The 27,311-nt window shown below is 38.7% G+C and overlaps 1 protein-coding gene across 4 annotated transcripts in view; it reads right to left on the minus strand.

Moving 5' to 3' along the window:
- ANTXR1 (ANTXR cell adhesion molecule 1) overlaps positions 1-27,311 on the minus strand; it is a 244,955-nt gene that overhangs the window by 188,427 nt on the left and 29,217 nt on the right. For 3 of the 4 annotated variants that reach the window (XM_055241678.1, XM_055241683.1, XM_055241682.2), the window contains exon 3: positions 24,675-24,746. In XM_055241678.1, coding sequence (XP_055097653.1) covers positions 24,675-24,746 — 72 coding nt within the window. Of the gene's footprint in view, positions 1-2,936; positions 3,393-24,674; positions 24,747-27,311 lie in introns of those variants that run through there. The other variant, XM_055241681.2, reaches the window with a different exon arrangement.

Raw genomic sequence — 27,311 nt, forward strand, 5'->3', positions numbered from 1 at the left:
ATAGATCACTTGATATTCTCCCATAAGTCACAGGACTGGTTCATTTTCTCCCTCCAGCCCTCAAACATTTCCCTTTCTGTCTTTCAGTTTGGATAATTTCTATTCACTTGTTTTTAAATTTATTAATCCCTTTTCTGTGGTGTTCAATCTGGTTTTAAGCCTATCTGACAAATTTTTTATTTCAAATAATGTATCTTTCAGTTCCAAGTTTTCACTTGGTTCTTTCTTTGAGTTTTCTTTTTAAAATTTCTGATGACCCATATCTTTCCCCATCATATTCACCTTTTCCTGTAAATTATTTAACCTATTTATAATAGTTGCTTAAAAGTCCCTGTCCATTAATTCAAATAACTGAGTCATCTGTGGTTTGTTACTATTAACTATGTTTTTCTTTATTGTGAGTAATATGCCTCTGCTTCTTCCCATTTTTCATAATAGTTTACATTTCAGTCACTGAGTATAAAAAAAGCAGTGGAGACTTCGGTATAATATTGATTTGTGTTGTTTACTCACTGCAGAACATAAGGCTTTTATTCTTTGTGAGCTAGGGTGAGGGGCTGATCATTAGATTCCTCCTTGAGTCAGTGTGAGCTTGGGCTGGGCTGCACCTTTTGTTACATTCATGTTCCCTGTTATTAGGCCAACTCCTGGACTTTTGCCCTGCCCTGCCTTTGTGATCTTCTCAGTATTTGAATTGGTAGATGGCTTGGTGCAGCTTCGGATATTTTTGCTTGACCTTTGTATTTCACTCTGGTAGGACTCCAGAATCCAAGCACAACGAGAATCCACCTAATTATGTGATTTCTCTCTACTCTGCAGGCAATTCCTCCACTGCTGCTTTCTTGGAAAAATGCAGAAATGTGGGTGAGGGGGCATAACTTAGGCTGAGAGATTTCTTTTTCATTTCAGATTCTAATGCCTCCTTCTGTCACACATGGTTATGTAAGACTCAGCTGACTTTTCCTTATCCCTGCAGAGTCTCTGTCTATGGCAGACCCACTCCTCCAATTGCCCAATCCTAGACCACGCATCCACCTTTAAGTATGGAAGCTTCTGCAGAAGCTTCTCTGCTTAGCTATTATATAAAGGGTTTGTTTCTCTCTAATTCAGTTAATCAGTGCTTCCTGCATCTCTACTAGTCTCATGGAAGCATACGAATTTTATTTTGTCTGGGCTTTTCTGGTTGACCATGGAAATGAAGGCTTTTCACATCTCTGAATATCATAAGCAGAAGCAGACATACTTTACAGTTCTTTTCTAAATGTTTGTGACTACACATTTGTCTCAAATCAGAAAGAAAAATACTAGATGCTGATTACCAGCATACAAATACACTCTAGTATCTCTTATCTTAAAAAAATTTTTTTAAGTCCTCTTTGATCCCACATCTCCCTCTAGCTACTGACCTATTTATTCGCATCTCTCTATACAACACAGCTGCTTGAAACTTGTCTCCTCACTCCTTGTCTTTTCTGGTGGAGTCCTTCTTCAAATGTTTAGTGATCTTTGGCTGTCTGTCCATATCAAATGAATGAGACTAAAAGCCTTGTTGGAAGCTCTGCATGCATGGTGGGCATGCCAATTGATGAATGACCAGCTTTTTTTTTTTTTTTTTTTAGCAGTTTTTTGTTGTTGTTGTTGAAGACCCTCAAATATCATTTTATGTGGATGTATTTTTCCCTCTAAGACATTTATTTCTACAGAGAAGTAGTTTTCAAACTCTTTTCTTAGATTTTAAGTCTGAAATTGGACAAGGAAGAAGGCTGGAAGTAGCAACATTTGTTTTGCAGATGTCTCTATAATTTCTCTGTGCCTGGTGTCCCTGACTATGAAACCATTCTTGTGTAATTTTGTCAGAAAATATGCTTCTCCTCTCTGGTGGAGGTAAAGAAGGGGTAATTTTCAAACTCTAGTGGGAGGGATGGTTCTGAAGGTTGAAGAGCTTTTAAACAATCAATATTCCAGTTTTCACTCTCTAACCCTTCCTCGCCTTTTGCAATATCTAGGTTTTGAGCTTTCTAGGATTCTACAAGGCTACATGGCTTGTTCATCTTCAGTATTTCCTTCCACAGGATTATATTTGACTTTTCTCCACAGTGCCATATCATTTGCCACTCTTCCTTCCCTTCTATTCTTATATGTGGTGTTTTTATGGTTTAAATATTTCTCAGTTTCCTCAAAGATGGTCTTTGTGCTTTTGTTTCAAGTTTTCCTGGTTTGGGGTTGGTTTTTTGAGAGAAAGGGAAAAACATTTTAACTTATTAAAATACTTTTATTTATTTTAATTTAAAAATCTCATTTTAAAGTTGGAAGTCCTCATTTTTTAACCCACTTTGCTCTGACTTTTGTCTCCACAACTCTGCCTCTGCTGAAACTGCTTCTAGCAAGGCCCTCTACGTTACCAATCCAATGGTCATCTCTCTGGCTTCATGTTCCTCAACCTCTTTCAGCATAAGACACAGTTGACGTCTTTCATTTAAGCAATGCTTTCTTCCCTGAAAGATTTGAGAGTAGATTTGTGTTTTATGGCATGATTTCCATTACACCATACTCTCTCCTTCTACCTCACCACCTGTTCTTTCTCACATTTCTGTGTAAGTTGTTCCATCTCATCTAGAACTCTAAAGATTGGAGTTCTAGCTCCAGAACTCAGTAAGATCACCCATCCTCACATCAGCACTGTTTTACAAGGTCACCTCATTCTTCCATGACTTCAGAGCCAAACCCCATCAAAGAAGCATGAGCTTTGGAGGAAGACAGACTTGGGATGGAAATCTTATTCTACCATGTGCTAGGTATGTCAGCTAACCTCCCTGAACTGTAGCTTTCTCAAAGTAAAACAAAGGTGTGGAATGCTAAGATCTACCAGATTTCTTCTAGCTTAGAATATTGCATCTGATTTGAACTGGGAACCAAAGAGCAAGCAGAAATAGAACCTGGGTATCTTCTGGGAACTGGAGAGGCCACACTTGGCAGACAGGAATAGTCCATGATGTAACACAGGATCCAGTGCAGAGCCAGAAGTGAAGCTGACAAGAGGAGCCCATCAAGGAATTTTTAAAGGTTGCAGCATAAGCTGGCATAAAAGACAAGAGTGATGGTTTAATCACAGGACAAGACGAATTTGTCCAAACTCTTCTTTATACAACTCTATTTTCATTGGTCACACATTTGTGCAGTAATTTCACCATGTGGTTTTCTATGGCACCATCTGGCTTTTGAAATAAACCCTGTTAGACCTTCACATACCTTAAGACTTAGCAATTTAACTCCTGGTTATCTACAGGCATACCTTGGATATATTGTGGGTTCTGTCCCAGACCACCAAAATAAAGTGAATATTGAAATACTGAAGTAAAGTGAATCTCACAACATTTTTGGCCTCCCAGTGCATATAAAAGTTATGCTATACCATATTGTAGTCTATTAAGCATGTAATAGTAGTATGTCTTTAAAAAGTACATACTTCAAATTAGCTGGGCATAGTGGCAGGTGCCTATAATCCCAGATACTCAGGAGGCTGAGACAGGAGAATCACTTGAACCAGGGAGGTGGAGGTTGCAGTGAGCCGAGATCGTGCCATTGCACTCCAGCCTGGGCAACAAGAGCAAAACTCGGTCTCAAAAAAAAAAAAAGTACACACTTCGATGAAAAATACTTTATTGCTAAAGATTGCTAGTGATCATCTGAGCCTTCAGTGAATCATAATCTTTTGCTGGTGGAGGGTCCTGCCTCGATACTGACGGCTACCGACTGATCAGAGTGATGGTTGCTGAAGGTGGGGTGGCTGTGGCAATTTTTAAAAATAAGACAACAATGAAGTTTGACTTATCAATTCACTCTTCCTTTCACACAAGATTTCTCTGTAGTATGTGATGCTCTTTGATAGCATTTTACCCACCATAGAACTTCTTTCAAAATTGGAGCGAATCCTCTCAAACCTTGTTGCTGCTCTATCAACTAAGTTTATGGAATATTCTAAGTTCCTTGTAATTTCAACAATGTTCATAGCATCTTCACCAGCATTAGGTTCCGTCTCAAGAAACCACTTTCTTTGCTCATCCTTAAGAATCAAGTCCTCATGAGTTCAAATTTTATCATGAGGTTGCAACAATTCAGCCACATCTTCAAGCCTCCACTTCAAATTCTGGTTCTCTTGCTGTTTCCACCACATCTGTGGTTACTTCCTCCATTAAAGTCTTGAACCCCTCAAAGTCAGTTGCGAGAGTTAGAATCAACTTCTTCTAAGTTGCTGTTAATGTCAATATTTTGGCCTCCCCTGCATGAATCACAAATGTTCTTATTGGCATCTACAATGGTGAATCCTTTCCCAAAGGTCTTCAATCTACTTTGCCAAGATCCATCAGAGGAATCACTATGTATGGCAGCTATAGACATGTATTTCTTAAATAATAAGACTTGAAAATCTAAATTACTCCTTGATCCATGGGCTACAGAAATGAATGTTGTGTTAGCAGGCATGAAAACAACATTAATCTCCTTGTACATTTTTATCAGATCTCTTAGGTGACCAGGTGCATTGTTAATGAGTAGTAATATTTTGAAAAGAATGATTTTTTTTTTTCAAGAAGTAGGTCTCAACAGTGGGCTTAAAATATTCAGTAAACCATGCTGTAAACAGATGTGCTGTCATCCGGGCTTTGTTGTTTCCTTTAGATAGGACAGACAGAGTAGATTTAGCATCATTCTTAAGGGCCCTAGGATTTTCAGAATGGTAAATGATCATTAGCTTCAACTTAGAGTCACCAGCTACCTTCACTCCTTACAAGAGAGTTAGCCGTCCTTTGAAGATTTGAAGCCAGGCTTTGACTTCTTTCTATCTATGAAAGTCCTAGATGGCATCTTCTTCCAATAGAAGGCTGTTTCATCTCCACTGAAAATCTGTTGTTTAGTGTAGCCACCTTCACCAATGATCTTAGCTAAATCTTCTGGGTAACTTGCTGCAGCTTCTCAATCAGCACTTGCTACTTTGCCTTTTATGTCATGGAGATGGCGTCTTTCCTTAAACCTCATGAGCCCACATCTGCTAACTCCAAACTTTTTTTCTGCAGCTTCCTCCCCTCTCTCAGCCTTCTAGAAATAAAGAGTTAGAGCTTTACTCTGCATTAGGCTTTGGCTTAGGGAATGTTGTGGCTGTTTTGATCTTCTATCCAAACCACTAAAATCGGCAATAAGGCTGTTTTGCTTTTTAATCATTTGTGTGTTCACTGGAGTAGCACTTTTTATTTCCTTTAAAAATGTTTCCTTTGCATTCACAACTTAGCTAACAGGCACAGGAAGCCTTGCTCTTGGCCTGTCTTGGCTTTTAACCTGCATTCCTCACTAAGCTTAATCATTTCTAGCTTTGAATTTAAAGTGAGGAACTTGCAACTATTCCTTTCACTAGAGCACTTGGAGGCCATTGAACTGTTGTTAACTGACCTAATTTCAATATTGTTGTGTCTCAGGGAATAGGGAAGACCAAGGAGAGGGAGAGGGAAACAGATGGGGGAACAGCTGGTTGATGGAGCAGTAAGAATACACACATTGGTCAATTAAGTTTGCTGTCTTATTTGTGTGTGGTTTGTGGCACCCCAAAACAAGGACAATAGATAGTAACATCAAGGATGACTGATCACAGATCACCATAACAGATATAATAATAATAATGAAGGTTGAAATATTGAGAGAATGACCAAAATGTGACATAGAGACATATAATGAGCATATGCTTTTGGAAAAATCGTGCCAACAGACTTGCTCAAATCATGGTTGCCACGAACCTTCATTTGTAAAAAACACAGTATCTGCAAAGTGCAATAAAGCAAAGTGCATAAAGAACTTCTTGCTTTTGCCCACCCTACCTGCAACAGGAGGTAAGTATAAGTACGTTCATTTCCTCTTTGTTTATAATAGCAAAAAGTTAGAAACAAATTGTCTATGAATAAGAGAGCAGGTAAGAACAGGTGGTATGTTATTACAATAAAATATGATAAAATAGAAAAGTATGCAGTAGTTAAAATGAGCCAACCAGCTATATGTGTCTACACAAAAAAACTCAAAAACATAACATTAAGTATAAAAAGCAAGTTCAAGAAAAATACATACAATATGACCATTTAAAAAATAAAGTTTAGGCTGGCTGTGGCGGCTCATGCCTGTAATCCCAGCACTTTGGGAGTCTAAGGCGGGTGGATCATGAGGTCAGGAGTTTGAGACCAGCCTGGCCAACATGGTGAAACCCCGTCTCTATTAAAATAAAATAAAAAAAATCAGCTGGGCGTGGTGTTGCTCGCCTGTAGTCCCAGCTACTCAGGAGGCTGAGGCATGAGAATTGCTTGAACCCGGGAGGCGGAGGTTGTAGTGAGCCAAGATCACACACTGCACTCCAGCCTGGGCAACAGAGCAAAACTCTCTCAAAAATAAATAAAATTTTTTTAAAAGTTTAATATGAATATATATTATAGCTTATGCACATATAAAAGTATGCAATATCCATTGAAATGATAAATCCCTAATTCATGATAATAATTATCTCTGGTGAGGAAAGAGAAATGGTAAGTATACATAGGACACGCTGCCTGTAACCTCTTATTCCACAAGCGTGGTGGTGGGTAATGAGTGTTCATTAACCTTTTTTTCTATACTTTTGTTATACCTCAAATATTTAATCACTTAAAAAATTGAAGTGAGTAGCAAAGACTGAACCTGGAGTTCATGAGGAGGCATTTGGAAGCTATCAGAATCAGCATTAAATACAAGACTCAACAGGTCACCCACACTGGTGGCAAAGGAGCTGAGTCAGGTGACAGCCACGTGGCTTCAGAGGTAGAATTGTGGATGTGGACCAGTACTTGGATTGTTTTTGTTGGGCCATAAAAAATATGTTGGTTTTGGCTAGCTAGCTTTGGATATGAGAACGCTACTGTTCTTTGGTTCTGTTGACTACTTCTAAAGTTTACCTTGCTGTCTCCATCCAGACAACAGAAATGTTTCTGGGCACTGCTTTTTCAGTTTTTATTCTTAATTTGTATTTGCCACATGAGTAGTAGCAGGTGAAGGGTGGTATCTGTGATGTGCTAGGGTCTCTGTTAAGTGCTTTCCATACATTAATTCATGAAAGTCTCATAACAACTCCATATGGTAGGCATTACTATCTTCATTTCACATATGAGAAAACAGATTCAGAGAAGTGCAATTACATGCACATGGTGGCGGAGCCCAAATTGGAAACCATAATGGGTCCTGGTCCAAAGTCTGTGTTTTCTCTGTTACATCTGTGGTGCCCAAACTTGGTATGTAACAGTGTACTATATACAAAGACACAAGAGACACATAATTTTTTTTTTTCTGGAGCATAAATTGTACTCCAAAATTTGAGAAAGAACTCAAGAGAATTTTTATGTAACATCATATATAATGGAATTATGGAATTATATTATGGAATAGAATACACACGCACGCACATTTTTAATTTAAAAGAACTTTAAAGAAGTTCTTGCTTTTAACAAGTCACTTCAAACTATACCGTGAGGCCCCAGGGGGTACACTTTTACTTTCTTCTACTAACAAGGGTACTCCAGAGGAAGGGATTGAGAAGCAGTGGACTACACTACTCTCACAAATCAATCTGTTCCCAGACCTGCTAAATTGCTCCATGAGGATTTCTTTTTACCATCATTGTGACCAACATGGAGACCCCTTAGACAAACCTTCTGTAGAGACATTGCCTGTGTGCCCTTATCTGGAAGAAGTCTCCCTACAACTATTACACAAAAGAAACAATAATTTTCATCTGGCCTCATGTTGAGGCAATATTTTCTACCTGCATCCCTCTATATAGGGATAGACTGGCCAAATGTTAAAACTTCAAGAAGGATGTGGGCCAAGGGGAGCTGGGGACTCGCCCTTTGAATCACTGTTGGGCCTACTGTGATGATTTGAGGTGGGATTTGTCCAGGAGGATTTGGGGCCATTCCTTAGCTGTTTATAAAACCCCCTAACAACAACCACAATAGTAACAACAACTAATGTTAATTGAGCACTTACTATGTGCCTGCATTGTTAACCCTTCCAACAGTTCTGTGAAGTGGGGATCATCATTGCATTCACTTTATAGATTAAAAAAACTGAGGCACAGAGAGGTAAGGAACTTGCCTATGAACTCAGACCACATAATATTATCTCCCAATCAACAGGACAAGAGAATAAACAAATGCCCCACTTCCTCACCATTTGTCTTAATTTCGCCATCAAGCCCTCACACAACTAAAAGAACAGTACCTCAAAATGAAATGAATCCAAGTTCTTTCAAGCACTAAATATCTTAAGACTCTTTCTCCTTGCTGCTTTTAAATTTAGAAAAGGCCTTTAGAACTATGTCTCTTGGTAATGGCAGCCTGTAATCATTCTGCTCCAGGAATCAAGTGATGTCTTCAGAGTATGTCATTTTCCCCTGTGACACTAATAGCAAAACCACACTTTCAACCAAACCAAAGGATGACTGAGAGGGAGAGAGACGTGTGGTCTCTTGGTTTCCACTCAGCAGTTGGAGCCAAGTGTTCTTGGCTTCCATTCTACCTCCTTAAGCAATAAGCAAGACACTTAACCTCGTACCCCCATCTGTGAAATGCTGATGCTACCTCTTTACCTCTTTGTGAGGAGTATTTCCAAGTTCCGGTTTCCAAAAGCCCATCAAGATGACATGTATAGAGGGCATAGGCTGCCTTGAGGAACTGTTTTGTTAAAGATGTCAGAGGGTTTGGGTGGCGAATTGTGTATGCTTGGATTTGTTTTAAATTTAAAACTGTACATAACAGTAAAATCATGGGAAATCCTACAGTATAGTAATTAAGAATATGAACACTGGGATCGTGCTTCTTGAGTTCCAATTCAGGTTACTACACTTTCACATTACAGTGGCCATGAGCTTTCTCCACCTCGATATCCCCATCTTTGTTAACACATATAATAAATGTAATTCTCAAAACTACCAAATTAGGTAGATACTATCATTTCCTCTGATTATAGATGAGGAAAGTATACTAGGCTACTGGTATATAATAAGCCCTTAATAAAAGATTATATTTAGATATACACACATATGCATATGTATGTACATACACATATTAGTGGCTTCCATTTGACTATTACACAGATAAGAAACAAAAGAATACATGCAGAGGCAGTATGTACTGGGTAGCTTTGTAATGTAATAGAAAAATCACTGAGTTTAAACTTTTTAATTTTGTGAGTTAAAAAAATGGTGCCGCTAGTGAATATATGAATGAATTTGAGCAAAGAATTCTGTCTCTCTGGGAATCATTTTCCTCAGCAGTAAAATGAGGTCAGTGGGTTGGATAAGATATAATAATTCTTTGACTCATAGTTGTTCTGTTATGCTTTGTTTTTTAATGTTGCAAAGTTTGGAAGAAAGGTGAAATTTCCAGTCAAAGATAATGATCTTGGTCTGCATATTTTAACTTCTGCTTCTTTTTCCAAATTGCTGTAGAAATAGCTAACTGATATAATAGAGAAAATGTTTCTTCACTGCTGAAAAATAGGCAAGGATGCCAGAAACTTCGAATTTCTGCATGATGTGGAGCTGCTGAGGTCAGAGTAAGGGATGGACCCACCACCCCGGGATCCTAGAGCACAAGAAGAAAGGCATGAGGGATGGCGGGGAAGTGAAGGGAGCTAGTTCTTAACACAATAATCCAGCATCTACACCTGACCATCTTCCTTTAGCTTCATCTTCCTTTTTGCCTTGGAAAGACTGCTGGGTCTCTACTCTGCCTAAGATAAACTTACGCTACATATAAATGTTCTCATTTTCCTTAGCTTGAGCTCTTAACATTTTCAACAAGGATCTTGCATGATCTGCTGCAGAACTTTTCCCAAATCCCAGTACTGAAAAGCCCATGTGGTTCCATTTTTAAGTCACTATACTCAGAAAAAGTCTCAGCAGTTGGGAAGAAGAGGACCAATTTTAGGAATTTGAGAAAATATCCCCCTTTGAAATAAAGTCATATAAAAAACAAGGGAGCACATATAACCAATTCTAATTTATATTTATGTTGAAGACATTCTAATGTATATTTATGTTGAAGACATACCTTCAACAGCAAGGTCATACACACGTGGAAAAATTTAGGAACAGGAAAGTATTCATAGGGATGAAAGATATTAATTGTCAATTGAAAAATGCAATGGAAGCAGTGAAAAGTAAGCTGGGTGACTGTGAAAACAGAAGCAAAAACAATAAACAACTTAGACTGGTAATTATAGGATCTGAATGAAACATTCTCTCAGATGTAAAAAAAATAATAGAAAGATTAAAAAATTATACTTAGAATATAAAGAGATATTGGATAGATTCAAGAATCGAATGGACAGAAGAAATGTTAATCACAAAAGGCATAGAAGAGAAATGTTTTAAGCTGAAAAAGTTTATTAAGTCTTCAGATAGAATGGCTCAAGTACTATACAAAGTACTGTACAAAATTAATGAAAGGACTACACCTGGAAATATTCTTTTGCTATTTAAAAAAATATGTATGATAAAGAGAAAAGTTCTATAAGCAGCCAGGAAGAGAAAACAGGCTACCCACATAGGAGAAATATATTAAATTGGCATCTCTCCTTTCTAATAATGCAAGTTGACTATGTCTTTAGAAAATGTAGGGGGAAAGACAGTTAAGATAGAAGAACTTTATATTCAATGGAAATATTTACCTGGAGGTGAATACAAAAAATTCTCATATAAATAGTGACTTAGAAGTCTTAATAGTCACATATTCTTCAGGAAAATCTTACCTAAAAAAAAAGACTCAGCAAACTGAGGAATTAAAAATATATAATTAAAACTGAAGTACTGGAAAGGAAGTATGTGTGTGAATGTGTGTATCCACATATATTCAATGAAATTAGTAAATTTTGCAGTAAGTTTAAATAATTATTGTTGATATGTTTATAAAATACAATGCAAATATTTCTTAAAAAGAAATTCAGCAAGAAGAATCAGTAGATATTTATTCAATTCTTGTCACTATCGAGGCAAGCAAAATTAACTGGCAACTGTTACTAGGATGCAAATGAAATTATACTTTTCAAATCATTGAAAAATTACACAAAATATCAACGAAAGTAAAAAATAAATGAATGAAAAAGATATATCAGGAAATGCAAACAAAATTCAAGTTTAATAATACTAATTTTGGACAAAGGATATAAAGCCAAAAGCACTAAAGGTGACAAAAAGATTATTTTATATTGATTAGATGCACACTCCATAATGAAAATACACATAAGCCAAGTAAGATGATGTAAATTAAAAAGCAATGTGTTGGAAATTAAAATAAAACAGTCATGGTGGAAAATGCAAAATGTCTATCTTCACAGATCAAGTAAACAAAAATATAAAATATTTAAAAATTGAATTAATGTTTTTTATTTTTATTTTTTATTATTGTACTTTAAGTTTTAGGGTACATGTGCACAATGTGCAGGTTTGTTACATATGTATCCATGTGCCATGTTGGTGTGCTGCATCCATTAACTCGTCATTTAGCATTAGGTGTATCTCCTAATGCTATCCCTCCCCACTCCCTCCACCCCACAACAGTCCCCGGAGTGTGATGTTCCCCTTCCTGTGTCCATGTGTTCTCATTGTTCAATTCCCACCTATGAGTGAGAACATGCAGTGTTTGGTTTTTTGTCCTTGCGATAGTTTACTGAGAATGATGATTTCCAGTTTCATCCATGTCCCTACAAAGGACATGAACTCATCATTTTTTATGGCTGCATAGTATTCCATGGTGTATATGTGCCACATTTTCTTAATCCAGTCTATCGTTGTTGGACATTTGGGTTGCTTCCAACTCTTTGCTACTGTGAATAGTGCCGCAATAAACATACGTGTGCATGTGTCTTTATAGCAGCATGATTTATAGTCCTTTGGGTACATACCCAGTAATGGGATGGCTGGGTCAAATGGTATTTCTAGTTCTGGATCCCTAGGAATCACCACACTGACTTCCACCATGGTTGAACTAGTTTACAGTCCCACCAACAGTGTAAAAGTGTTCCTATTTCTCCACATCCTCTCCAGCACCTGTTGTTTCCTGACATTTTAATGATGGCCATTCTAACTGGTGTGAGATGGTATCTCATTGTGGTTTTGATTTGCATTTCTCTGATGGCCAGTGATGATGAGCATTTTTGCATGTGTTTTTTGGCTGCATAAATGTCCTCTTTTGAGAAGTGTCTGTTCATGTCCTTCACCCACTTTTTGATGGGGTTGTTTGTTTTTTTCTTGCAAATTTGTTTGAGTTCATTGTAGATTCTGGATATTAGCCCTTTGTCAGATGAGTAGGTTGCAAAAATTTTCTACCATTTTGTAGGTTGCCTGTTCACTCTGATGGCAGTTTCTTTTGCTGTGCAGAAGCTCTTTAGTTTAATTAGATCCCATTCGTCAATTTTGGCTTTTGTTGCCATTGCTTTTGGTGTTTTAGACATGAAGTCCTTGCCCATGCCTATGTCCTGAATGGTAATGCCTAGGTTTTCTTCTAGGGTTTTTATGGTTTTAGGTCTAACATGTAAGTCTTTAATCCATCTTGAATTAATTTTTGTATAAGGTGTAAGGAAGGGATCCAGTTTCAGCTTTCTACATATGGCTAGCCAGTTTTTCCAGCACCATTTATTAAATAGGGAATCCTTTCCCCATTGCTTGTTTTTGTCAGGTTTGTCAAAGATCAGATAGTTTTAGATATGTGGCGTTATTTCTGAGGCCTCTGTTCTGTTCCATTAATCTATATCTCTGTTTTGGTACCAGTACCATGCTGTTTTGGTTACTGTAGCCTTGTAGTATAGTTTGAAGTCAGGTAGTGTGATGCCTCCAGCTTTGTTCTTTTGGCTTAGGATTGACTTGGTGATGCGGGCTCTTTTTTGGTTCCACATGAACTTTAAAGTAGTTTTTTCCAAATCTGTGAAGAAAGTCATTGGTAGCTTGATGGGGATGGCATTGAATCTATAAATTACCTTGGGCAGTATGGCCATTTTCATGATATTGATTCTTCCAACCCACGAGCATGGAATGTTCTTCCATTTGTTTGTATCCTCTTTTATTTCATTGAGCAGTGGTTTGTAGTTCTCCTTGAAGAGGTCCTTGACGTCCCTTGTAATTTGGATTCCTAGGTATTTTATTCTCTTTGAAGCAATTGTGAATGGTAGTTCACTCATGATTTGGCTCTCTGTTTGTCTGTTATTGGTGTATAAGAATGCTTGTGATTTTTGCACATTGATTTTGTATCCTGAGACTTTGCTGAAGTTGCTTATCAGCTTAAGGAGATTTTGGGCTGAGACAATGGGGTTTTCTGGATATACAATCATGTCATCTGCAAACAGGGACAATTTGACTTCCTCTTTTCCTAATTGAATACCTTTTATTTCCTTCTCCTGCCTGATTGCCCTGGCCAGAACTTCCAGCACTATGTTGACTAGGAGTGGTGAGAGAGGGCATCCCTGTCTTGTGCCAGTTTTCAAAGTGAATCCTTCCAGTTTTTGCCCATTCAGTATGATATTGGCTGTGGGTTTGTCATAGATAGCGCTTATTATTGTGAGATACGTCCCATCAATACCTAATTTATTGAGAGTTTTTAGCATGAAGGGTTGTTGAATTTTGTCAAAGGCCTTTTCTGCATCTATTGAGATAATCCTGTGGTTTTTGTCTTTGGTTCTGTTTATATGCTGGATTACATTTATTGATTTGTATATGTTGAACCAGCCTTGCATCCCAGGGATGAAGCCCACTTGATCATGGTGGATAAGCTTTTTGATGTGCTGCTGGATTCGGTTTGCCAATATTTTATTGAGGATTTTTGCATCAATGTTCATCAAGGATATTGGTCTAAAATTCTCTTTTTTGGTTGTGTCTCTGCCCAGCTTTGGTTTCAGGATGATGCTGGCCTCATAAAATGAGTTAGGGAGGATTCCCTCTTTTTGTATTGATTGGAATAGTTTCAGAAGGAATGGTACCAGATCCTCATTGTACCTCTGGTAGAATTTGGCTGTGAATCCATCTGGTCCTGGACTCTTTTTGGTTGGTAAGCTATTGATAATTGCCACAATTTCAGAGCCTGTTATTCGTCTATTCAGAGATTCAACTTCTTCCTGGTTTAGTCTTGGGAGGGTGTATGTGTCGAGGAATTTATCCATTTCTTCTAGATTTTCTAGTTTATGTGCGTAGAGGTGTTTGTAGTATTCTCTGATGGTAGTTTGTATTTCTGTGGGATTGATGGTGATATCCCCTTTATCATTTTTTATTGCATCTATTTGATTCTTCTCTCTTTTCTTCTTTATTAGTCTTGCTAGCGATCTATCAATTTTGTTGATCTTTTCAAAAAAACAGCTCCTGGATTCATTAATTTTTTGAAGGGTTTTTTGTGTCTCTATTTCCTTCAGTTCTGCTCTAATTTTAGTTATTTCTTTCCTTCTGCTAGCTTTTGAATGTGTTTGCTCTTGCTTTTCTAGTTCTTTTAATTGTGATGTTAGGGTGTCAATTTTGGATCTTTCCTGCTTTCTTTTGTGGGCATTTAGTGCTATAAATTTCCCTTTACACACTGCTTTGAATGTGTCCCAGAGATTCTGGTATGTTGTGTCTTTGTTCTCGTTGGTTTCAAAGAACATCTTTATTTCTGCCTTCATTTCGTTATGTACCCCGTAGTCATTCAGGAGCAGATTGTTCAGTTTCCATGTAGTTGAGTGGTTCTGAGTGAGTTTCTTAATCCTGAGTTCTAGTTTGATTGCACTGTGGTCTGAGAGACAGTTTGTTATAATTTCTGTTCTTTTACATTTGCTGAGGAGTGCTTTACTTCCAACTATGTGGTCAATTTTGGAATAGGTGTGGTGTGGTACTGAAAAAAATGTATATTCTGTTGATTTGGGGTGGAGAGTTCTGTAGATGTCTATTAGGTCCACTTTGTGCAGAGCTGAGTTCAATTCCTGGGTATCCTTGTTAACTTTCAGTCTCGTTGATCTGTCTAATGTTGACAGTGGGCTGTTAAAGTCTCCCATTATTATTGTGTGGGAGTCTAAGTCTCTTTGTAGGTCACTAAGCACTTGCTTTATGAATCTGGGTGCTCCTGTATTGGGTGCATATATATTTAGGATAGTTAGCTCTTCTTGTTGAATTGATCCCTTTACCATTATGTAATGGCCTTCTTTGTCTCTTTTTTATCTTTGTTGGTTTAAAGTCTGTTTTATCAGAGACTAGGATTGCAACCTCTGCCTTTTTTTGTTTTCCATTTGCTTGGTAGATCTTCCTTCATCCTTTTATTTTGAGCCTATGTGTGTCTCTGCATGTGAGATGGGTTTCCTGAATACAGCACACTGATGGGTCTTGACTCTTTATCCAATTTGCCAGTCTGTGTCTTTTAATTGGTGCATTTAGTCCATTTACATTTAAAGTTAATATTGTTATGTGTGAATTTGATCCTGTCATTGTGATGTTAGCTGGTTATTTTGCTCGTTAGTTCATGCAGTTTCTTCCTAGCCTTGATGGTCTTTACAATTTGGCGTGATTTTGCAGTGGCTGGTACCGGTTGTTCCTTTCCATGTTTAGTGCTTCCTTCAGGAGCTCTTTTAGGGCAGGCCTGGTGGTGACAAAATCACTCAGCGTTTGCTTGTCTGTAAAGTATTTTATTTCTCCTTCACTTATGAAGCTTAGTTTGGCTGGATATGAAATTCTGGGTTGAAAATTCTTTTCTTTAAGAATGTTGAATATTGGCCCCCACTCTCTTCTGGCTTGTAGAGTTTCTGCCGAGAGATCCACTGTTAGTCTGATGGGCTTCCCTTTGCGGGTAACCCGACCTTTCTCTCTGGCTGCTCTTAACATTTTTTCATTCATTTCAACTTTGGTGAATCTGACAATTATGTGTCTTGGAGTTGCTCTTCTCGAGGAGTATCTTTGTGGCGTTCTCTGTATTTCCTGAATCTGAATGTTGGCCTGCCTTGCTAGATTGGGGAAGTTCTCCTGGATAATATCCTGCAGAGTGTTTTCCAACTTGGTTCCATTCTCCCTGTCACTTTCAGGTACACCAATCAGACGTAGATTTGGTCTTTTCACATAGTCCCATATTTCTTGGAGGCTTTGTTTGTTTCTTTTTATTCTTTTTTCTCTAGACTTCCCTTCTCACTTCGTTTCATTCATTTCATCTTCTATCGCTGATACCCTTTCTTCGAGTTGATCGCATCGGCTCCTGAGGCTTCTGCATTCTTCACATAGTTCTCGAGCCTTGGCTTTCAGCTCCATCATCTCCTTTAAGCACTTGTCTGTATTGGTTATTCTAGTTATCCATTTGTCTAATTCTTTTTCAAAGTTTTTAACTTCTTTGCCTTTGGCTTGAATTTCCTCCTGTAGCTCGGAGTAGTTTGATCGTCTGATGCCTTCTTCTCTCAACTCGTCAAAGTCATTCTCCGTCCAGCTTTGTTCCGTTGCTGGTGAGGAACTGCGTTCCTTTGGAGGAGGAGAGGCGCTCTGCTTTTTAGAGTTTCTAGTTTTTCTGCTCTGTTTTTTTCCCCATCTTTGTGGTTTTATCTACTTTTGGTCTTTGATGATGGTGATGTACAGATGGGTTTTGGGCGTGGATGTCCTTTGTGTTTGTTAGTTTGCCTTCTAAGAGACAGGACCCTCAGCTGCAGGTCTGTTGGAGTTTGCTAGAGGTCCATTCCAGACCCTGTTTGCCTGGGTGTCAGCAGCAGTGGCTGCAGAACAGCAGATTTTCATGAACTGCGAATGCTGCTGCCTGATCATTCCTCTGGAAATTTTGTCTCAGAGGAGTACCCGGCCGTGTAAGGTGTTAGTCTGCCCCTACTGGGGGGTGCCTCCCAGTTAGGCTGCTTGGGGGTCAGGGACCCACTTGAAGAGGCAGTCTGCCTGTTCTCAGATCTCCAGCTGCGTGCTGGGAGAACCACTACTCTCTTCAAAGCTGTCAGACAGGGTCATTTAAGTCTGCAGAGGTCACTGCTGTCTTTTTGTTTGTCTGTGCCCTGCCTCCAGAGGTGGAGCCTACAGAGGCAGGCAGGCCTCCTTGAGCGGTGGTGGGCTCCACCCAATTCGAGCTTCCTGGCTGCTTTGTTTACCTAATCAAGCCTGGGCAATGGCGGGCGCCCCTCCCCCAGCCTCGCTGCCGCCTTGCAGTCTAATCTCAGACTGCTGTGCTAGCAATCAGCGAGACTCCGTGGCCGTAGGACCCTCCGAGCCAGATGTGGGATATAATCTCCTGGTGTGCCATTTTTCAAGCCCGTTGGAAAAGTGCATTATTAGGGTGGAAGCGACCCAATTTTCCAGGTGCCATCTGTCACCCCTTTCTTTGACTAGGAAAGGGAACTCCCTGACCCCTTGCGCTTCCCAAGTGAGGCTATGCCTCACCCTGCTTCGGCTCACGCACGGTGCACTGCACCCACTCTCCTGCGCCCACTGTCTGGCACTCCCTAGTGAGATGAACCCAGTACCTCAGGTGGAAATGCAGAAATCACCCGTCTTCTGCATTGCGCACGCTGGCATCTGTAGACTGGAGCTGTTCCTATTCAGCCATCTTGGCTCCACCTCCCCGAATTAATGTTTCTTATAACAAAATTTTAATCATCAAAGTATACATATTTTCTCACATCCATGGATACTAAATAAAATTTGATCATGTAGTAGTCCACCAACAAAAATTAATAAACTAAAAATAGAAATTACATAAATCAAATTTTTAAAAACTGCAATACTCTAGAAATTGAGGAAAGGGTAAACAAAAATGTGAAAATTGTGAAACACTTTCCCTAAATCATCTTAAATCAAAAATAGTAAATATAGCTATTAAAAAATTAACAATAATAGGAACAGGACATGTCAAAATGTATAAAATTCAACAACCATATCAGATTTAAAGTATAATTTATACTATTAAAGCTTTTATTATTTAGAAAGAAATAAAGTATAGTGAATAATTTTTTTTTTTTTTTTTTTTGAGACAGAGTCTTACTCTGTTGCCCAGGCTGGAGTGCAGTGGTGTGATCTCGGCTCACTGCAACCTCCACCTCCCAGGTTCAAGAAATTCTCGCCTCACAAGTAGGTGGGATTACAGGTGTGCACCAACATGCCCAGCTAACTTTTATATTTTTTTTTTTTTTTTTTTTTGAGGTGGAGTCTTGCTCTGTCGCCCAGGCTGGAGTGCAGTGGCGCAATCTCGGCTCACTGCAAGCTTCGCCTCCCGGGTTCACGCCATTCTCCTGCCTCAGCCTCCCGAGCAGCTGGGACTACAGGCGCCCGCCACCGTGCCCGGCTAATTTTTTGTATTTTTAGTAGACACGGGGTTTCACCATGTTGGCCAGGCTGGTCTCAAAATACTGGCCTCAAGTGATGAGCCTGCCTCAGCCTCCCAAAGTCCTGGGATTATAGGTGTGAGTCACCACGCTGGGCAATTATCTTTTACTTTGAGAAGCCAGGAAAAGCTTGCAACATAAGAAGCAGAAGGAAGGAATTAATAATAGTAATAAGATAAAATAATCATAAAATCTAAAAATATATAAAACAACTGATGAATACATTTAAGAAACAAACCATTAGGTAATTTGAATGGGGCAAATAAGAGAAAAGAAAATAGCTTTATACAATTGGAGAAAAGGGATACAACCAAACATGCAGAAGAGCTTTTGAAAATTAAAAAGATACGTGATAAATTTAAAATGTCAACATATTGGTAATTTCTACCGCTTCTCAAGTTAGAAAACATGATAAAAACAATAACATAAAAAGCTGAGGTAACTGTCAAAGAGCTTCTTCAATAATAATTTAGGCTTTGATGGTTTTCCTCTGAGTTATATCAAACTTTGAACAAATGTTTGCTCTCTATATTAGTTAAGCAATTCTGCAGCTTACAGCAAGATTGCCTACTCATTTTTCCAAGCTCATGTAAGCCTTTTACTCCCAAACTGAGAGATTGTATGAAATAAAGCCCCAGAATACTCTCAATATTAAATATTGATAAGTAATATCTTTCAGCTTAAATCAAATCCAGAAACACAATAAAAACATAGCAAACCAAGATAAAGTTTATTCTAGGAATGTAAGGTTAGTTTTTCATTAGAAAATCTTTTATTTATTTATTTATTTTTGATACAGCACACTCTGTTGCCCAGGCTGGTGTGTATTGGCAATGATTACAGCTCACTGCAGCCTTTACCTCCCATGCCTCAATCGATCCTGTCACCTCAGCCTCCTGAGTAGCTGGGACCACAGGGGTGTGACAACATGCTTGGCTAATTTTTAATTTTTTTTTTTTTTTTTGTAGAGACGGGGTCTCCCTATGTTGTTCGGGCTGGCCTTGAACTCCTGGGCTCAAGCGATCCTCCCACCTCAGCTTCCCAAAGTGCTGAGATTACAGGTGTGAGCCATTGTGCCAGGCCCATTAGGAGAGCTTTTGATTTAAAATTTTTACAGAGAGGTCAAAGGAAATAGAAGAAAGATATAACTATTTTGATATGGCAAAAAGGTATTTAATATAACAATTATTTCAGATAAAAAATTTTTAATAATCTCGCATTTGAAGAATCCTTCCTTAACAAAGTAGATAAAATGTATGAAGTTAGCATCCAATAAAATGCATAATTGTAAAACCCAGTTGGGAATTAAAGTCTGAAAATTTTAGAATGTAAGAAGATACACAGGAAGATATACTAGCTATAAATATTAGAAAAGAGGGCAGAATTAATCACAGATACTACAATCACCTTATTGGAAAACCATTTAAAAATTAACTGGAAAACTATTAGAACTAATAAAATGTTTCATTAAAGTGGTGGGATAAGAAGGCAGATGTGGTGGCTCACACCTGTAATCCCAGCACTTTGGAAGGCCGAGGTGGGTGGATTATTTGAGGTCAGGAGTTCGAGACCAGGCTGACCAACATGGTGAAACCCTGTCTCTACTAAAATGCAAAAATTAGCCTGGCATGGCGGCGTGCACCTGTAATCCCAGCTACTAGGGAGGCTGAGGCAGGAGAATTGCTTGAACTTGGGAGATGGAGGTTGCAGTGAGCTGAGTTTGCACCACTGCACTCCAACCTGGGTGACAGAGCAAGACTCCCTCTTAAAAAAATAAAAATGATAAAAATAAAAGAAATCTACAAAAAACCTGTTAGAAACTATTGTTTTCCCCAAAACTAATATTTCTGAAGCTCTTTTTTTTTTTTGGCAGGGGATGGGGATGGGAGCTGCATGCATGGTCTTTTCTACAGAAAACCCACTGACATGCACATTTTTGTAAATCATTTTATGGAGTTCAATAGAAGCCCATGGATCACAAACTATAGGTTCACCAGTCAAGAGTGAAGAATGACAGTTTGGAGAATACCACAGCAAAGCATTTTTTTCACAATGGAGGCAACTTAAGATGCCTAGGAAAAAAATGTTGACAATTAGACTAATTTGAAGAAAAAAACAAAACCGTACTGAGGGACGTAAACGAGACGTGGTATATCCCTAAATAAGAAAATACGTATAGAAAAAAATGCAGTGCCATTGTTGCTGAGTTAATCTGTATTTTTCACCAGTTCGAGTGAAAATCCCAGGGATATCTGGGAACATAAAAAATTATTTAAAATGTATGTGGTTGGAAAAATCTAGTAAAGACCAAGGAGATTTTCACCCAAGATTAGAAATGAGGACAGATTGGTCCTCCAGATGTTAAAACTAATTAAAACAATGTGATCCAAGTATAGAAACAGACAGAAAAACAGAACAGAATAGAAAACCCAGTAATAAACCCAAGCCTAGCAAAGAGTTTAATTGTTCAAGTTGTTAGTAAAAGATTATTACACAATGGTGTGGGAAGAACTGGCTAATCAATCGGGGAAAGAAACACTGGACGTTGACCTTGTACCTTACATCATCATCAATTCTAGAAGAAGTACTAATTTAAATAAAAAAGAATCAAAAATACTATTAAGAAAGGTAGTAATAAAAAGGACAATGGCAGCCCAATTACAATTATAAATAGGAGTGCTAAATTTCTGAATAATATTAAAAATACAGAATTCCGATATACATTAAAAGAATACATCATAACCAAATGTACACAGAAATACTAGAATGAGCCAATATTTAAAAATGTTTTTTATGACATTCACTGTACTAGTAGGTAAAAGAAAAATATCACCATCTTAACAAAAGGCGAAATTGCATTTGATTAAATTGAGCATCTGTTTTTTTTAAATGAATAGTTGAACTTCCTTCACATGGTCTTATTTCTAAATGATGACACATTTGAAATATTTCAATTAATGCAAGAACAAGACTCTCCTTGGAGTTTCCAGGGACTCATATGCAGTAGTTAACATCACTTTATTCTAACAGTACTTAAATTGACATTGTATACTCTATTATACTAATGAAGTGACCTGCAAACTTTGTTACAATCTATCAACTATTTAAACTGATGAAGCCAGGAAATCTTGGAAGAGCAACATGATACGGTACAAAGTACAGGAGTTGGACCAAATTTAGAATCCAGAATCAGAATACTAGTTTGGCAGATTACTAGCTATCTGACCTCGGCAGGTTACCTAAACTTTTTGAACCTCAGTGTCCTTATCTGTAAAACTGAAGTAACAGCAGCCAAGATAGAGTATACTTGCTACTGCCTATGTTGCCTGCTGATTACAACAGAAAAAGCAACCAAGTAGACTGGAAAGTAAACAAAACTGGTGGACTTGGGAGGAAAATTTAAACCTAGAGAAATGACCCACACTACCATGAGGTCCAGAATCTCCCCCCCCAACTCAAGTAGCTGCAAACTCCCCAAATATGGTGACAGACAAGTTTATAGATTCAAGAAGCTCTGCAAAGTCAAAATAGGGTACCCTGAAAGAAAACCATGCCCACACAAATAATCAAACTGCTAAGAACTAAAAACGAAGAAACTGTGAAAACAGAAAAACGACATTCCATATATAACAATGATTCAAATGACCGCATAGTTCCTTCCCATTAGAAAATAGGGTAACAATGGTTATATGAGGATAAATAAAAAATGATATATAAAGTGCTTTGCAGATAAAAGACACAAATCGTAGGCATTATTATTCTAATTGGAGTTTCTTTACTATATCTTGACACATTATATTTATTTTCCATTCTATTTTTTCATCTTCTCATAGCTTTACCCTACATGTATTTGATCCCAAGAACTGAATGCGAATACAGTCATTCCTTGGTGTAGGCAGAGGATTGGTTCATGATCCCTGAGTATACCAAATCCATGCACTCAAGTCCTGCAGACAGCCCTGCAGAACCTGCATATACTAGAAGTCAGCCCTCCATATATGTGGATTTTGCATCCTGTGAATACTGTATTTTTGATCTGCATTTGGTTGAAAAATACCTGTGTATAATTGGACCCATTCAGTTCAAAATATTGTTCAAGGATCAACCGTATATCTTTGATATTATTTCTTTTGATTTACCCAAAACCTTTTGCTGAAATGAAAGTCTTTGCCAATTCATGTCTTGCTTTTGAACAAGTTTTTCTTAATTCTATAAGGTCTCTCAAGTGTTATACAGGTATCTTAATGGACCCTTTACTGTTTTATAGGGATATTTTGAAGATCAAGTGAGATAGAAAAATATAAATTCCTGTGCCCAACTAAAACACTGCAAGTCATATATTTCAGAAGCAGTAATAGCTTGGAAGATCCGAAGCCTGATTCTTTTAGCCAGTCTCCTGAGAAAGAGTTTCAGAGAGATCTTGCCCACGTTTCTTTCATAGGCTGATGAGGTTGGGGGTGTGTCCATAAACCATACTATGCTTTGCCAGCTGACCTAGGCCAAGCAGTCACCACATGAAATCCACATAGCCTTCAGCAAGGCATTTTTGGCTGTTGTTTGATGCTCATTTGACCCATACAAAATGCTGCTTCCAGCAAACCAGGGACTCTACTCTCTGTTTTCTCTTCAGAACAGGAAACTAGCAGTAGTGACGTTAAGGTACACAAAAATTAGATTCCAAGTAGATTCAGAGGATGACTAATTCCAACAAGCATAACAAACCACAATGGGTCTGGAAGACTTGGCATTCTGATAGTGTTTATAAATCCCTGACCCCTCTGACCCTGTCAACTTCCCAGAAGCTGTGAGCATTAGCACACAAAGCACCTGCAAGTGATATGTGAACCTGGTCTTTTGGCCAAACTCTTATGCATGGGGCATGGACAGCATGAAGCTGCACTAGGAAGCCTCAGTTTGTAGAAGGATGTGAAGAACAGGTGAGAGGGGTGTTTAGCTCCCCATCGTGGAACAAAAAACATCTCTGCATAAGGGATGACATCATCTAAAGACTGAGCAAGATGAGGAGTCTTGAGATGGCTAGAGACACCTCCTCAGAGCTTCTTAAAATCCTTGGCCAGTATTGAAGGCAAGTCACACAAGCGTCTTGGATTTTATGATTCTCTGTTGAACAGAAGGCAGCAAGGCAAACTGGAAAGAATGTGGAGCCTGGGTCTGGTCTGGGTTCTGTTTGCTATTCTTGGGAAGGTGATATGGCCTCAGTTTCTCCTTCTGTTAATAAGGGATCAGGAACTCCCGTTTTTTTGAATGGGGTTTTTGTGCATCTCAAATGAAATGCATGCATATAGTAGATCAGGTTGAAGGAGTAACAGGATTTGAAAACACCTACATGGTACAGAGCACTCTTTCTGTTACAGATCCTAACAAAGTCATGGGAAAAAAACAGGGACTAACTCAAGTTTGCTGACTTCAGCCAGAAAATTTTACTCTGTCTTGTTAGTCCTATATTCATTTCTATAAGAACGTTAGAGAATAAAGTCTTCCTGCCCTCCCTGTACTGGCCCTTCCTCCTTTTCTTTTTCCAGCACGTCCATATATGAGTCTCCCAATAATCCCACATGTGTTCCCCATGGTGCTTCTCTCATGTGGACCATCTCACTATTTAAAAAGTGTACAATTTCATAAATGGGGGAAGACTATCCTTTCCGCTGTCTAGTATACCATCCTAACTACAAATAAATGACATGACTCTGTTATTGCTAGTTTTCATCTGCAAGTAAAATGTGGCAAAACCTAAAATACTTTTGTTAAGCTAGGTCTACCTAGTTTAACTACTTCTTTGTGTCAACAACATTCTTTTACACTATTTAAATTTCCTTTTATTTCGTGGTACCATAAGCCCTCCCTTTCTACTCCCTTCCTGGGTAATTATGAATAGTAAATATTTCAAGCTCTTACCTGTCTCATAGTGCACTTGTATCTCTGAAACCTTAATCCAAAATAAGTCTAATTTAAATAAAATAAAATATAGTCCCCCAATAATATGGCTTGCCAACATTTCACTCCAAGTTAGCAGATGGAGTCAACAATCAAATGTGAGATTTATCTTAATGTAATTTCATCATTTATAACATTTCACCAATATCAGGAAATTCTTTCAAAAGTAACTGAAGAGTAAACTAGCAGCAGGATTCATGTGCCCATATGTAAGGTTAAAAACTTAGGGTAAAAGAAGGAACCATCAGATTAAAGTGATTAACAGGTCAAGGCTGGCACCAGAGCACAAATCTCAGGGCTACTCAGGAAGTGATGGACTTTTTAACAACAAAGATAAGAAGTATCCTTACCTGTCTTCTGTCAGTTTCATTAATGTTGTTCCTCGGGTGGAGAAGACAATAAAGGACATTCTCAACTGTGGGCTGGAAAGGAAAAGAAGCTCTATTAGGACAGACAATAAGACTGTGCATGCCATTCCTTTCAGGCTCCCTCCCTATCCTTCCCTTTCTATAATGGCTGCCAGAGCTGAAGACCCATAACCCACAGGGGGCCTCCAAGGCTGGTGCTGCGGGTGTTGATTAGCCAGCAGTGGACTTGAAGTGTGGGTCAAAGAGAAGACACTCTGGGTCTTCCTGAGGCTGCTTCTGACCTGATACCATTGCTCAGTGAGTGTGGATTACGAGTAAGAATGATAAACTTTATTGTTGCCCTGTGTTCTGTTTGAAGTATGTCCCAACAAGGGGATCAATCTGTATGGTGTCTATAAAAGGGGATCCTGATAGGCAAAATTTGATCATGTTTCCACAGTAACCCGGTGTATTCTCTAATGATGAGTTGCAGCTTGATGCCATCAGCTATTAACATTATATAACAAACTCCCTTTGATCTGAAAGTGAGATCACCATCAACTTTTAATTTCTCCTTGGCTTCCCAAGGAGATTATCCTATAAGGAGAGAATGTGCTGACTGGTCATAAGAATATATATTCCATTTGGTAGTTACACTTCTCATCATTAATGAATAAATTGGCATGGTTTTTTATGGCAGTGCTCACGAGCATTCTCAATGTAAGAGTCACACTCTGGAGACAGAAGCACCCTCACCTGAGGAAGAACTTGTTTCTCAGTCTGCAAGATGGACCATCAGACTGCAGTGGATTCAGCAATGCAATGCCGTTCTGTGTGTCCAACTTGTTCTTCCATGATAGCATCAATCTATTTCTTCACAATGCAATAACCTCCCACACCTGATCGGGCTCTGAACCTTGTAGTTCCAGTTCCCCAAGTGTTTCTCAAACCTGCCTCACCTCCCATATCTTAGCTTAGGATCCTGGCCTCAATCGTCTGACCACTACAATTTCCTAGCTGGTGTCTTGCCTAGGAAGGTTCTTTGCTCCAATTCACTCTTCACACTGCTCCCAGAATTATTTTCCTAAAACAAAAATTAGAACCTGTCACTTATCTGCTATAAAATTTCCAGTGACTCCTACTGTCTCCAGGATAAAGTCTGCATGTATTACCATGTGCCTGATGCATCTTTGGAAGCCCTTGGCATGGTGTTTAATATTTGATAGGCGCTCAGGCAATACCTGGTGAATTGAACATTGGTCCCTAAAACAGATCTCAGTTTTCTGTCCATGACCCCGTGCTGCCTGAGACTACTTCCCCAGCACTGGGGCAGCAGGACACCATGTCCTAAATTATAATAACAACAATCATAATGATTATAATAATATAATAATAGCCAACCTTACTGAGTTCTTACCATGTGTGAGATCATAGTGATTTGCACGTATGATCTCATTATACTTGAACAACTTTATGAGATTGGTACCTATAGTAGCAATCCTGATAGTTCACATCAAACTAATAGTTCCGATTTTCCACAAAAGGAAATTGAGGCTCTGAAAGATGAAACAATTTCCTCAAGGTTACACAGTGGGGGAGTGGCAGACCTGGGGCTTGAAGTCAAGTGTTTTAATTCTAGAACTTGGGCTCCTAACTGCCACGTTATATACTGCTTCCCTTCTGTGAAGTTCAGCTCTGGAAATAATAAATTTGAAATGTGGAAAATAAAGGTCTCCAAGAGGCAACTGGCATATAAGTCTCGGCTAGAGGCATAATTTGGAAGTCCTCAGCGTACTGATGTGGGCAAAGTTGTTCAGAGAGAGTGTCAGAAGTGAGGAGGGAAGTGAGCCAAATACAAAACCAACACTAGTGTGGGAAGGGCTGGCTGAGGCCAGTGAAATGAAAGCAGAATGAGAGCCAGTGGAGGAAAGAGTTTCAAGGAAGGATAAGTCTGGATCCAATGAAATCCCTGCATCTAGTGGACTAAGGGCTGTAGAGTGCTCCTGGATTTTTCCTCTGGGTCACCCCTGGGTGAGACCTTGGTGAGCAAGCAGGTGAAGGGTGGGGAGGAGGGCCAGATAGCAGTGGGTTAAGGAATGAATGAGAAGTAAGGATATGGAGATGGCCAGTCTTTAAAGACAAATGAGTGAGAAACTAGTAGAGAACTAGGGTCCCATCTATAGGAAGACAAGATCAAGAGATTCACTATCATTGCTTTTTTTGGGACAAGGGGCAGGAGAGATTAGTTTATGTTTGTAGACTGTGGGGAAGGAGCCTGGGGAAAGGTAGAGAAAAATACAAGACAGAAACAAAGACCTGGAGGAAACTGGAGACAATGGGATAAAGTCAGACTAAAATGGAGAGGTTGGCCTTACATGGGAGGGATACTTGGATCTCAGAGACTAGTGGGAAGGACATATATGCATCTTTATATAGGAGTACATTGGAACTTGAACTGGTGTCCTCTACTCTCTGAATTCTTGGTGAAGTAGGAGGTGAGGTTCTTTTCTGACAGCGATGGGTGTGAGGTGTAGGTTGAAGGCTTGAGGAAAACAGCAAAGCATAAGAATCATTATTAGAAAAATGACAGAGGGTCAGAATAAAGATAAATAAAAGGACTCAAAATGTCAAAAATCCCAC

This window comes from Symphalangus syndactylus, chromosome 14 (assembly GCF_028878055.3).
Source record: "Symphalangus syndactylus isolate Jambi chromosome 14, NHGRI_mSymSyn1-v2.1_pri, whole genome shotgun sequence".
NCBI lineage: Eukaryota > Metazoa > Chordata > Mammalia > Primates > Hylobatidae > Symphalangus > Symphalangus syndactylus.